Genomic DNA, 12,957 nt, shown 5'->3' on the forward strand with positions numbered 1-12,957 from the left:
ACTACCGAAATGATATTAAGTATTTATATCTCTGTTAAAAATAGATATTTTTTTTAGTTCATAGCACTGGGGGACGTAGATTGGGTGTAATATGAAAGCTGACAGTTTAAAAGCACACAGAAAAGGAAGCTGAGCGCCAAGCTCTGCCAACCCCTCAGCCTCTTCCCTGGGCTCATTCATTTCAGGTACAACACCCTGTTCATCTCGCCCCTGTCACCCATAGCTCTTACCTTAGTCCCTAATACAGCAGTGAGTTTCACAAGCATCTGCTGAGGGCAGGAATGACTGAGATGGAATGACTGAGTCTTGCCTACAAGTTTTTACAGTAATTATTCAGAATTCAGCATGCAATCCTACTGCTGTAAATTGCCCTATTTGCTAAAACAGTTATGACAGTAACTCAGTATTTTTAAGAATAATTTGGCATCTATTATCTTCCTACCGTCACTTCCAAAACAGGCACTTTTCCTAACAAGATACAAAGAATTAAAGTCAACGTTCAAAGTTCTGGTGGAACAATACGAACAATCCTTCCAGATTTCAGAAGATTTGAGAGCTTTGCATAGTTCCTTGATTACAGATTTAAAAAAAAAAAAAAAAAAAAAAAAAGGAAGAAACTCCCCCCAGTATACACGAACACATTCTTTTCATTGTTCTGACTATTCTGTCTATTCTGTCTAAATGGAAATTCCTAAGCATGGAATTTCAAGTCCCAATTCAGTATTTTTTTCTGAGACTGTAAGGCAGAAAGACTTTAAAAAAAGACTGAACTGTGTCGAGAGGAGAGGGAAAAAGTAACAAATACTAAATCAAACAACCCTCCCAGAAACATAGCCGATTATGCTAAGAAGTGCTTGCAGAGCAGATACGTGTAAGACCTAGCATGTCAATATTTCAGGAATATTTCAGGAAAACAAATCTTGTGCTCTCCCCCTAACTCTGCACAAAACAAATGGTATTTCAATTTCAGAAAAAAATCTCTCAAAATCAGTATCAATAAAACTAACATTGTTTTTCTTAAACTAGAAGTTTCTCATCCTCACTCATTTCATCTTCCTGCCCCTAGGGCTCTTCCCTTCCCAGTTTCTTCTAGTGCAAATACCTTATTTACAATTAAAAAGCTCAATCCAGATGAGCCAATTCTGAGATTCAGTGTTTTTGAAATAAGTCATCTCAATGTCTTAAGCAAAATGTCAGAAAGAAGAAAGCACACCAACAAAGTATGACTTCTAAGACTACCTGATGATAGTCCTTAATTGCACAGCATATGCAGCCTAAGCACATATGCTGTAAAACATCCAAAATCAAAATGCTTTATTTTTTATTTTTGATGACTGAAATAACTTAAGGTTGTATAAACAACCTAATACACCTAAGAGAAACTTAGAGCTCCAACTAAATTAGTCGAGGTACATCGATTTAGGTTTTCCAGTGCGTAGCTTTAAAAATGGATGGGAGAGAATCCTTGAACTCAAATTAACCTTGACTCTGTCTTCTCAGCACAAACCACTCACAACTAGGACAGACTGGCTGGACAAAGTAAAGCAGAGGAAGACTGCTGTGGAGGCAAGTAACTAAAGAAAGCAGGATCACTGCAAACTGATTCCAGCTATCAATATTGATGTTAAATCACACCTGTCATTAAAATTTAAAAGCAGTACTACTCTGACTTTAGATAAGCAACAGAAATGGTTATTTTTTCTTAATCTGTTAAGAAAGATTTATTTCTGCTTGTAGCACTTAAGGTTTTCTTGATTACAAGTATCTCAGTACTTTCGTCCAAGAACAACATTAATTGAAAGCACACACCTGTACTAACAGGAGGCTTAAAGGGTTGTGATTTGGACCACATCCAGATGTGTCCCAAGTGCCAGTGCTCCCTTCTACGCCTGCTGCTCACTTGGACACCAACTGACTCCTTCCAGCTTTCTCCACCGTTACAACTCCCACTACTAACAAAAATGAATTTTGCTAGAAAGCTATAAACCATTAATATAAAAATCACTTTAATCCTACGTTAAAAAAAAAAAAAGTCTACATCTGCAACTAAAGCAGCAGTCCTGATCTTCCCCATGCCTGCAGCTGCTCCCTTCCAGGCAGAACTAAAATTAGTGCAGCTGTCCAAGGAGCCAGATACTTTTCAGCTTGATCAGTTCCCTAACCAAGCAAAAATCTTTAGCTTTCAGTTTAAATCAGTTCCTTCATCCAGGGAACTGGCTGCTGAAAGCACTTAAGCATGCACACCGTGAAGAAGTAACTGATACTACTTCATTCAATAGCAATGCAGACCCCTGTTTAACTAAAATGACCATACAAAGTCACCAGGATAAAGGTTAAATTTTACCCATGCACTTAACTTCCCTGTTTGCTAGAACCAAATTTAGCCTTTTTTGACCACCATACTGTCTGAAATATAAAGTATCACTTTTTTTCCCCGTATCAAGAAAATATACTATTATTCTAAATTACGATTTTGCATAACACCTTACATGAATGTTAAGACATCTATTGTCCCTTTATGCTACAGAGAATGAATAAAATACTTATACTTGAAATTAGTATTGGTTGGTACCTTGCAGATTCATTTAAGTATATTGGTAGGTGTCTTCAGGTTAAGAGGTACACTTAAGGCTCACATATACAAACAGTAAAAACGGAGTAAAATTACAGCACAAACGAAAAGGCAATAGGAACAGAAAAAACACTGAAGTTTTCAAATTTCATAACATTTCAACAGTTAATAGGTAATTTCTGTCTTCTTCTACCAAATGACTTAATACTTCTTAAGATGGCTTAAATATTTAGTTTCATCCAATTCATACAAGCAGGAAGAATTATAAGAATTCTGAAAGCACAAGTAAACACACTAGAAAATACTATTTTAAAGTTTTCCAAATAAATCAAGATGTAAGTTTAAAACATTAATGCAGTGTATTGTAGAAAAAAATCAGGGTGGCAAGGTGCTCTGCTCACAGCACTTGCCTATTCAGTTATATTTAATAAAGCTCTTCACAGTGCTGTAAAGCTTTTTATATGCCAAATTTTCAGCAGCCCCAAAATTCAACAGTGTACTAAAACCAAACTTTATTAGAAAGATTACAGCAGTCATGGATGGTACCCTATCCAATCACTGTAAGATGTTAACAGTTTGGTAAAAGAACAATTAACAAATTTATTTTCTTTTTTAAACCATGCTGTTTCTTTTTTTTCCAAACTTGTCCTGAAGAGGATGTCTCTCTCTGCCTTTTTGATTTGTAAATAACTAGGTGATGATCCTCAAACTGTCTGCTGAACTAATTGGTTCAGAACTTAAGGTACACCAGTACCAAAAAAACACCCTAAAACCAAACATGCAGATATACAACTAAGATGTGGTAACACATTTACAAGCTGCAAAATGATTCAAAAAATATGACAAATCCTTACAACTGCTTCAAAAGTCTTACCTTGCTGTCTAGACTTTTCATGGTTAACAAATCTAGAGTTTTTAAGGAATGGCCTGTAGGTGAGATGAAATAGAGGCAGGCATGGATGCGAGTATCATGGTAGCTAAATAAAGAACGTTTAATTTTCAGTTCCTCCTGGAGATAGGCTTCAAATTGGGCATCTATATAATCCACTATTGGCTGGTAGCTGCAAGAAATAAAATAAAATTTAGCAATCAGATATTACTTACTCCTAAACTGAGCAAGGCTAAGAAAGGAATTCATCTTGTATTCCTTTGTGGATTTTCACTTTACAATTCAACAGCATGCCTATATATCTACATAATATATCAGAAAATTAAATGTACCGAGTGATCCTAATTTCTGAGAGACTACTCAAAAATTAATTGTGTGCCTAATATAGATAATATATTCTCTAGCTACTACTAGTGAAAAAAAAAGCTATGTAAAGTTACTTTTGCTTATTATCAGTCTTACCAAGTGATGTATTATAAACTTCATCAATCAAGCTGTGCAACTGCAGAACTCTTAGGTACAGGAAAGGTACAAGAAACTCTTTAGACACAATACAAGAAAAGAAAGAACATGCAATTACCAGTACCAAGAAATAGGACTTCCAGTATCTTCTGAAGATGAAGTACTGTACATGAGAGAGCTCTTAATAAACAAAAATTGAAAAGGAGGAATGTGAGAGAAGAATGAAAATCTGATTTGCAATATAAGTACAGTTTAAGTAAACTTTATCCTATTTAAAACATGATTGTAATCTGCTTTCAAAAAGAAAGCATTGCTGGACATACAAGCAGCATGCCCTCACTTCTGCTGCTACCAAAAGTTTGTAAACCAGAACAAATGTGATCAAAATTCAAAAGTAGTTGTGGTATCCAAAATTAATAAAGAAGGGTTAAAAGGCAGCTTCCTGCAATATAACACACATCAACACCAGTATCTATACTAATATCTACTTACATCACATTCATCCAAGTCTCTAGCAGTAGCTATTTTCCTTATCATATCATAGGATAGAGATCTCATGACAATCATAACATGGCTCTCTAACTTTCACTTATAATAATCACTGTTCAGGCACTCATATAGCACAAAGGACTGCTAGAATTCATTACAAATAAGGTGAAAGAAACAAAATTTGCTGAGGTGCAGTTCAATATTTTAAAATCTTCAATTCATAAAAGCAGAGACACAAAAACAAGTTCTGAAAAAAAAATAGCATTGTACCTCCATATTTTTTAGTTAAGCTGTCCAACATAAAAACAAACACCTTCAGGAATCCATGTAACGTTCCTTACAGTCTGACATCTTTAATATGCTCCAATAATTTTTAAAAAACATTATATTCTGTACAATGTGCTGTACCTCATAGCCTATTTGGTTGTTTAAATAGTACCCCTGTAGGCCTTCTCCCTTCCACCCCAAAAGAAACTCTGGTCATTATTGCACATTTTATTTACACGTATTTATAAAATATTATATCATAAAGAGGGGGCAGAGTTCAGCTGATTTCTCAAACTGTTTCCTAGACAAGAAGAAAAACATGCCTGCTTTGGTGCACAGAGAAAACAGTTAACCAAGTATTTGGAATGTACGTAAGAAAAATATTTACTACAAAGCAAGGAGAAAACTCACACTGGAATTGAAGACCAAGACTTCTGCTCACCATGGAAACAAGACACCACTTACCTATCTTCTTTGTTTATCTGGTCACCAAAGCCCACGGTATTTACAACGGTTAGTTTCAAACGAACATTGCTTTCCTGGAGTTCGTATGTCTGGGCTCTAAGTCTTACATTTGGCTGAAAATGAGTTGACACAGGGTCATCAAAACTGGTGTTAAACAGACTGTCTATTAAGGTCGATTTCCCAGTTCCAGTTTCTCCTAAAGTTAAACAGAAGGGGTGGGGTAGAAATTTTGCACATCAGATGCCTGCTAAGTATATAAAGTGTTATTGCAACAACAATTTGACAAATTTATCAAAAAATTGACAACTAATTTCTCTGAACAGAACAGTTGCCTGCATTCCCTCTTTTACAATGAGCACTAAGTATCTTTTGTTAAATTTTTATCCTACAGGCAGGGGATAGGTACTACTTACCTACTGATGAGGAATAAGCAGAATGACCCCGACACTTTAGTTTTTTTAAAAGTGCAAACAAATATCCATCTGAATTCGAAACACTAAGCAGCTGTGAAACCACAGGGTTCAACACCCAGTTTTTATGAAGACAGGTGAAATACCAGAACAAGCACTTGGTTAAGTACAGAAACATGTCAGTATCACCACCTTGGATTTTAGGATTTCCTGATCCTACCTGTTATGGTAAAAACTGAGTGTAGCCCAGTTTACTCAAAAGAATCCAAGAAGCTGCCCATAAATCAATAAGTGGATGGTTTCTATTTTTAACATTCTGGGTCTTCACATTGTTTATGAAAATGCTAACTATAAAAACAAAGGATTGATACAAATGAGCAAAGTTGGGGCAAGGGTGGAATTATAGTTCATGTTTAATATTAAAGAAAAAGCTGAACATTGCAAATGAATTTAAATTTCAGTCACTTCCTTAGGAGAGAGACAGTTTACAACCAAAACCTTAAAAACTCCATATATTACTTACCGATACAAAGAATGTTGAAGCAGAAGCCCTGCTTGATGGATTTGTTAACCAGCTGATCAGGTAAACTATCAAAACCAACATGACCAGACAAGGATAAGGACCGATAGCCATCATTTTGCTATTAAATAAAATAAAATATTGAAAAATGTATTAGCAAAGTGAGCTGCAAAGCAATTAGTAAGGGCAACAAAAGAACTCTGACAGTAAGCTAGAACTCATTCCTTATAATTTACAAGGAAACAAGAAAAGCAAAAGTCCAGGAAAAAAAAAAAAAAAAGTAAAATCAACTTTATCCTGTGACTTGAGAAAATACTCAGACTTACTTCACATGGTGGCTATTAGCAGTGTGAAAATGAAGACGATGTTATAGAAAAAAACAAACAAACAAACAAACATGAATGAAATAAAGCAGACAAGCCCAGCTAAAAATGTAAATTGAAAGCCATAAACAGAATAGTAGGTCATAGGTGATTTGCTCTTAGAAATGAAGAAAAAAGCATTTTAAAACAACTTAATAGGCAGATTTCAAAAAAGGGACCATAACCACAGGAAGGCATATGTTAACTACATTCTGCATAGCTGGAACGGCAATTATTATTTATAGAAAATAATACCTTACCTACACACCAGAACTCTAATACATATTATTAGAAATGTCTAGAGGAGCACAGTTTAAAATGTTAGGAATCCTGCATCACAACGCCAAGGCATTGCCCATACAAAAAGCATGTAAGATTAAAAGGAAGTATCTTGGTTCATACACACGAACTGTGTTTTTAAAGAAACATTCTGTAAATCTGTAAAAAGCGACAGGTCCATGCTATTCTGTCTCTTCTGTTTCCAATCTACATGCCATTAGTGGTTCCTGGGAACACGTACATAGCCAACAGCAGAAACATTTTCATTTAATACTTACAAGCCCCCCCAAAAGTGCCACCTTTTATAATAGGTATGCATCAAAAGTTTCAAACTTCTTGTTCCTAAAGGACGTAGACATCACAGCAAATAGTTACCCTCTTGTTTTGCACAGGACTTCTCGCCTGGGACAACTGACTGCACTAGCTCTGATTTCAGACCGATATGGTCAGATAACTCCATTTAGACTAATACAATGATGAAAAATATGGGTAAGCAAAGTGTGAGATTTAAAGAGAAAAAAAATAAACATTCATTCAAAGCATGTCTGAACATGAAATTCCACAACGTATTCTACTATAATGAAATTACTATTAAAAGGGGGAAATGTTGATGACTGCAGCATCTTAATCATTTAAAGACAAGCGTCCAAGACAAGCCAAGAACATACAGTGTGACAGACAGGGAGCAACTACACTTACACAGTCTAACACTCAAATAACCTCTGTCACCACCAAAATAAGCTCTCCTAAAGCAAACCATTAGGTCTCCACACCCAAAGAAAGTACAAGAGGCTCAGCATAACTGTAGAAGGAAGGCCTTTCATCTGCAGTCACTAGCCCAAATCCAAAATCCGCCGGGCTACCCTCAAAATCACTGCCTAATCATGTTACTCTCAAAAAAAAAAAAAAAAAAAGCAGGAAAAATTGACTTTCATTCAAGTCCATTTGAATTTCCATGGGCAAACCAACAAAATCCACAACCTTACTGACCATTTCCGAAGGTCATTAGAAATACTGCATCACCCACAATACATGAGGACAGGATTAAAAACTGTGTAGACTGAGAAAACCAGTATTACAGCTGTGTCTGCTGTACTGGCTAGGTGGGAAAACAGATGGCAGGAGTCCTCATAGCCATTGCCTCCATAAATTTCATTTCCAAAAGGAAGAAAGAGATTAATTGCAATCTAGCAATTCAGCACAAATGTATCGTTTTCTGGGAATGAAACTAAAAAATAATTAGTTATTCCACTATTATATTGGTTGTTTATCACAAAATTTGAAAAACATTTCTGCGAAACAGAGGACAAAGGGAAATAATAAAGATGCAAAACAAGGTGCCTTCTCTGTGCTGAGCTTAGAAAACTATGGCTGTGTTTATAACAACAATATGGCTGTATCACTATTTAAAAAATCATATCAGAAGTCTAAGATGGTTAATTTATTTGTATTTCCGAGTTCCTCCCAAAGATAATTCTTATGGATATGTATTTCAGTCAGGAAAGTGAGTAACAATTTTTGCAATAGGTAGTGATGCATTTGTCAAGATATTCTGAGACATATCAAATTCAGTATTTTAAAAATACCATTTTTTCACCTTTCTTCACTACATGTAAGTTAATTTAATGACACCACACAGGAGTGAAAATGAAAACTGTTTTGCTGGAAATGTAAATATACAGAAATGTATTGCAAGTACTGTGTCGTTTCAGACGAAACCTTGACACCAGACAGAAAAGCCCTGGTAAGCTGTAAAAGCGGATTACAGCACCCGGAGCTTAGAAGAACTTCCCCGACACAACAGCAGAGTTTTATACACGGCTGTCTCCAGCCCTGGCCTAGGGGAGGGAGGCAAGTCAGCCATGTCATCTTCACTCTGTACACGAGGCAAAGCTGTTAGCTTAGATGATAAAGTAAGGCCGCAAGAACATGAAGCTCATTCACCCCACTTGCAGCACCTTAATGACGAGATCACTCTTCCCAGTTCTTTCTGCCAGAGGTAATGACTTGGTAAACCAACAAACCACCGCCAACACCTCCACCCCAAACCTCGCACATCCCCAACTCTGTATGGCCTGACAGCGAGAACGTCAGCACGAGAACGTATATAACCACCAGCTACGTAACTGCAGGAATTTCAAGCAGGGGAGAGTATTACTTATATCCGTCATGAGAACGTGCTTAAATGTCTTGCTCTAGTGTTCGCATTTTAAAGAGAAGATTGACAAGCTGAAGGAGGATCAGAAAAGGAAAAGTCATGGTCTATGAAAATCACTTTTGCAGACAGGCAGTAAGAAGCATAGCCTATTTAAGTCGTTCCAAAAAAGTGGGCAGAGTTGACTTGATTATAATGCCTACAATGAGATTTCTGGCAGGATGCACACACAAAAAAAAACCCACTATATTAATAGTAAAATTTGAAGAAAAGCTAGAAACGAAGATTCAGATTCTATTTTAAAATCTTCACTTTTTTAGGGCTTTTAACTGCTCCTAAAGTGTTCACATAGCTGTCCTAAGACAGCTGATTTTCCAGGAACCAGTTTCACCAAATATGTCCCAGTAAAAGCTTTTAATTTAGACTGTTAAACTTCCAAGAAATACTGTGTAGTTCAATTAAGCCAAAGCCTCAGCCACACCGATATAGAAGACTGTATCCTTGCACGGTTATACATCCCTTCTCCACGTGGCAAACATGACAGCATTGAGGCCTATGCTCCTGATTTGCAGACCTGCCTCCCCCCAAGCTCTTATTAAAAACATAAATAAATAAAACCTGGGTCTCGGACTATATTCAAGTCTCCTATATAAGCCTCCTGCAGAACCAGACTCACAACCCAAGCAAATAATCATCAGCAAAGACCACTGAAAAGCACCCTCTGAAGCTTGAGGGAAAACAGAAGTAGATGCCGGCCAGCCGGGCCCGTAACACCACACGGGCGGACGGCACGTGGAGGCAGAAGACAACATCAGCGTGCCCACAGGCACCCCAGACACAGCTCTTTCAGTGCCCTGTGTTCCCCACTACAACAAACAGCTGTGGGCATTCATTAAACCAGGGAATCGCACTACTCCAGTATAATCAACTATTTCCCTAATATCATTATGTTTAACCCAACAAATATTAATGTCACTACTGCCTCGAAATGGAGGGTTTTTTTCCTACTCAAAATTATTTTCCATTTTTGGGTGGTCAAAACCTAAAATGTAGATGCATGGTGCATGCATGCATACCGATGATATCTCGCTATTCAGATACATGCATGAAGAAGAGAACTGATGGGATGAGTAGAGGGAACAGAAAGGAAACCTTGGCAAAATAACACAGAAGGAAGGGAACCAAAAACATACGGGAGGTAGAAAAATACAGAAGGAAAAGTCTATGAAGATGCAGAATAAGAAAGGAAATACATTAAAATCACATAGAATTCATACATTGGCCTATTCTGTAAAACAAAAAGCAACACACAGGAGTCAAGTATGAAACAACACGTTCCAAAAACATTCCATAGGAAATAAAGAAGTAATGGCCAAAAGACGCTTCAATGAAAACTCATTTGACAGATTTAACTCACAGTTATCAAGTAATTTATTCAATATGACAGAAACTGTAGCCAGTTTTTAGGGATCGGTCCAAAACACCATGAGCTCAGAATTCTTCCAGCGGCTCTTGCAAATGACTTTTACATGGTATTCTGGTGTACCTACAGTTTTCTTTTTCTAACCCACTTCAACACACAAGACAGCTTACGTTGCCTTAAATCATAGGTTGCCACAGTATTTCCTTGATGCACACATATATAATATGTCTGATTCTATATATATGTATGTATATATGGAAATATCTTAGAAGGAACCTTAAAGAAAAAAAAAAAAGTGACATTTTTGCCCTAAGCTTCCGTCTGAAAAGACTTGAGGCAGTGCAGAATCTCCACAAATGCCCTGAAATCCCCCAGGCCAGGTAGAGGAAAAAGTTGTAGCCCCCTCAGCAGAGAACAGGAGGCACAGCGTGCAGGCTGTTACTGGAGAGAACTGCTGGACTGTATTTTAAGGTATTTAGGAACAAACAAGCAAAAATGCAGAAATACCTTGCTCATTTTTCAGTTACGAGGAGGTGATCTCACATACAGCAACGTATGCATTTGCAAACACCACAAAGGCCTCTCTTCACCAGCACATGATTGAGTAACCTGAAAATCCAGCACATGCCGTACCTGTTCCTCCTTTGTTGGAGGTAAGGAGAAAAACAAAGAAAGGGACCGAAATCTGCCGATGCCCTCTGAGATGACCGCGATAAGGCAAAATACTTAGCACTGACACCGTGACTGCTGTCACTTCTGAAGATTTATGCTGGTCTGGCTGTGCTGGCTCAACTGGGCGTGCTGCAGCTGTAGCACTGGGTTTCTCTCCTGGAGCGCAGCAATTCAGTCTCTGCACAAGAGCCAGAGCCCTCGACCGCAGCCACCCTGATGCAGACCTTCCTTGTCCGCATGAGAAAGAAATGCTGGTCCTGGATGTGAGAATGGCAGCTGCTATCTGCAGGCATCTGACTGCATCGAGGCCTTTTTTTTCGCCTCCTTTTTAATTAGTCAATGGCAAGCATTGTGTGCTGTTGTACGGCAGCAATAGCTGCCAGAACTTTCCCAGAAGTCGAAACTTCAAGAATTGGAAGTACTGAATGCTTGCATCTCAGACTTTGTGTAGCCTGATTGTAAATAGATTTACAGTGTAAGGTCATGCTGCATTCTGCAAGTGATTTTGCATTTCTTTTGTGAAAGGACTGAAAACAAAATCCTTCCCACAATACAGTAAGAAATGCTTTAACAATTACACAGTGTGTGTTAAACTAGAAAATCTTAATTTGATGTCACTCTCCGTTACTTATAAAGCTAGGACTAAAACACTTGCCTCCATTACAGACCTATCTTATACCTCTGGTTTTAGTTTTCTCTTCTGTGAAGTCTTCCATCTCCATGCATCCCTCAGCAGATCTAGTGGACCCTCAAGCCCCACCCTCACTCACTTTAGCCGGTTTACCGCCTCTCTCCGCGCTCTTCATGCAAACATTAATCAACAAAAACATTTTGTAATGTTTCTTAAACTTCGGCTCTTAGGCTTTTCTTCTTTCCGGTCTCCTGCAAGAGCCAGCCCGTGAAGCAGTGACTCTCAATGTCACTATATACATGTATGCATGGAAAGAGAAAACTACCATAAAGTTAATGCATCGCACTACATCGTACCACCACTCCAGAGGATTTATCCATGCCTTAAAGACAGTATCTGTGAAATGCACCCCTCCAAGCAAGAGCTCTGATGTAAACCAATCTATACTCAACAGCCAAGTCCTGGGCAAGCGGGGGAACATGAACGAAGAAGCCCTTTCATTCCCCTGCTGAAGATTAGCTGGAGCTCGGTGGATGGCTCTGACAATAGCAGGACAAATAATTCTTTCAGCACCAGGCACGAGGGTAGTCCTGGTCCTCATCCGGCCCCCGCTCCCATGTCGCCCCGCAGGTTGTGTCGCGGAGAGCCAGGGCGAGAAACCAGCCGGGATGAGAGCTGCTCCAAGGAATGAAAACTTCCAAGGAGCGGTGCCCGTTCTCCATTTCTCCAGCTCCCACACAAGCTGTGCCGCGTACCCGAGGCGTAGCAGCACAGCACCGGGACGAAGCCAAGAACCACCCGAGACAGGTACTTCACCTGCCCACCACCGGAAAACGCAAGACCCGCTGGAAACCACTCTTCTTTCCCTAAACAACCCAAGTGCCCCTGCCCTTAGCGATACCTAGAACCGCTCTGTGCTGTCACCAGGCGGGAAGCACGGCAGCAGGCTCCACGCATAAATAAACCCATGTGTCTCGCCCAAAATGGGGACCGATGTTGCAGCCCTTGGAAGCCCCGGGGCCGCCAGCTGTGCCACCACCGAGGTCCTTCAGCCCGCTTCCAGCCCCCTCACCCCGGCAAATTCCGGCTGCGAAGCGGCGTGCCAGGGCTGCTCCCCCCCGGGCACCGCGGCGGGGACTTACCGGCTGCCGGCCGGCACGGGGGGAGGCCATGGCCACCGGGGGGGGGACGGAGGGAAGGGCGGCGAGGCGAGAGGGAGCGAAGGAGGGAGGCAGGGAAGGAGGGTAACCCCCTGCCAGGGCCGGGGCCGGGGCCGAGGGCGGGCGGCGCCCAACGGGCGGAGCGGCGGCCGGGGGGCGGAGGGGGAGAGCGGGCGGCTCCGTGAGGGAGCCCGCCCCGGT

The 12,957-nt window shown here is 39.7% G+C and overlaps 1 protein-coding gene across 3 annotated transcripts in view; it reads right to left on the minus strand.

Moving 5' to 3' along the window:
* SEPTIN10 (septin 10) overlaps positions 1-12,910 on the minus strand; it is a 29,448-nt gene extending 16,538 nt beyond the window's left edge. Inside the window, exons 1-4 of one of the 3 annotated variants that reach the window (XM_035565598.1) lie at positions 12,739-12,910; positions 6,078-6,195; positions 5,145-5,340; positions 3,447-3,633 (exon numbers count right to left, since the gene is read on the minus strand). In XM_035565598.1, the coding sequence (XP_035421491.1) occupies positions 3,447-3,633; positions 5,145-5,340; positions 6,078-6,195; positions 12,739-12,768 (531 nt within the window). In that variant the 5' untranslated portion in view covers positions 12,769-12,910. Of the gene's footprint in view, positions 1-3,446; positions 3,634-5,144; positions 5,341-6,077; positions 6,196-10,800; positions 10,825-12,738 lie in introns of those variants that run through there. The other 2 variants (XM_035565596.2, XM_035565597.1) reach the window with 2 other exon arrangements.
* Between the last annotated feature and the right edge of the window lie 47 nt (positions 12,911-12,957).

The sequence above is a fragment of the Cygnus atratus genome, chromosome 1, assembly GCF_013377495.2.
Source record: "Cygnus atratus isolate AKBS03 ecotype Queensland, Australia chromosome 1, CAtr_DNAZoo_HiC_assembly, whole genome shotgun sequence".
Taxonomy (NCBI): domain Eukaryota; kingdom Metazoa; phylum Chordata; class Aves; order Anseriformes; family Anatidae; genus Cygnus; species Cygnus atratus.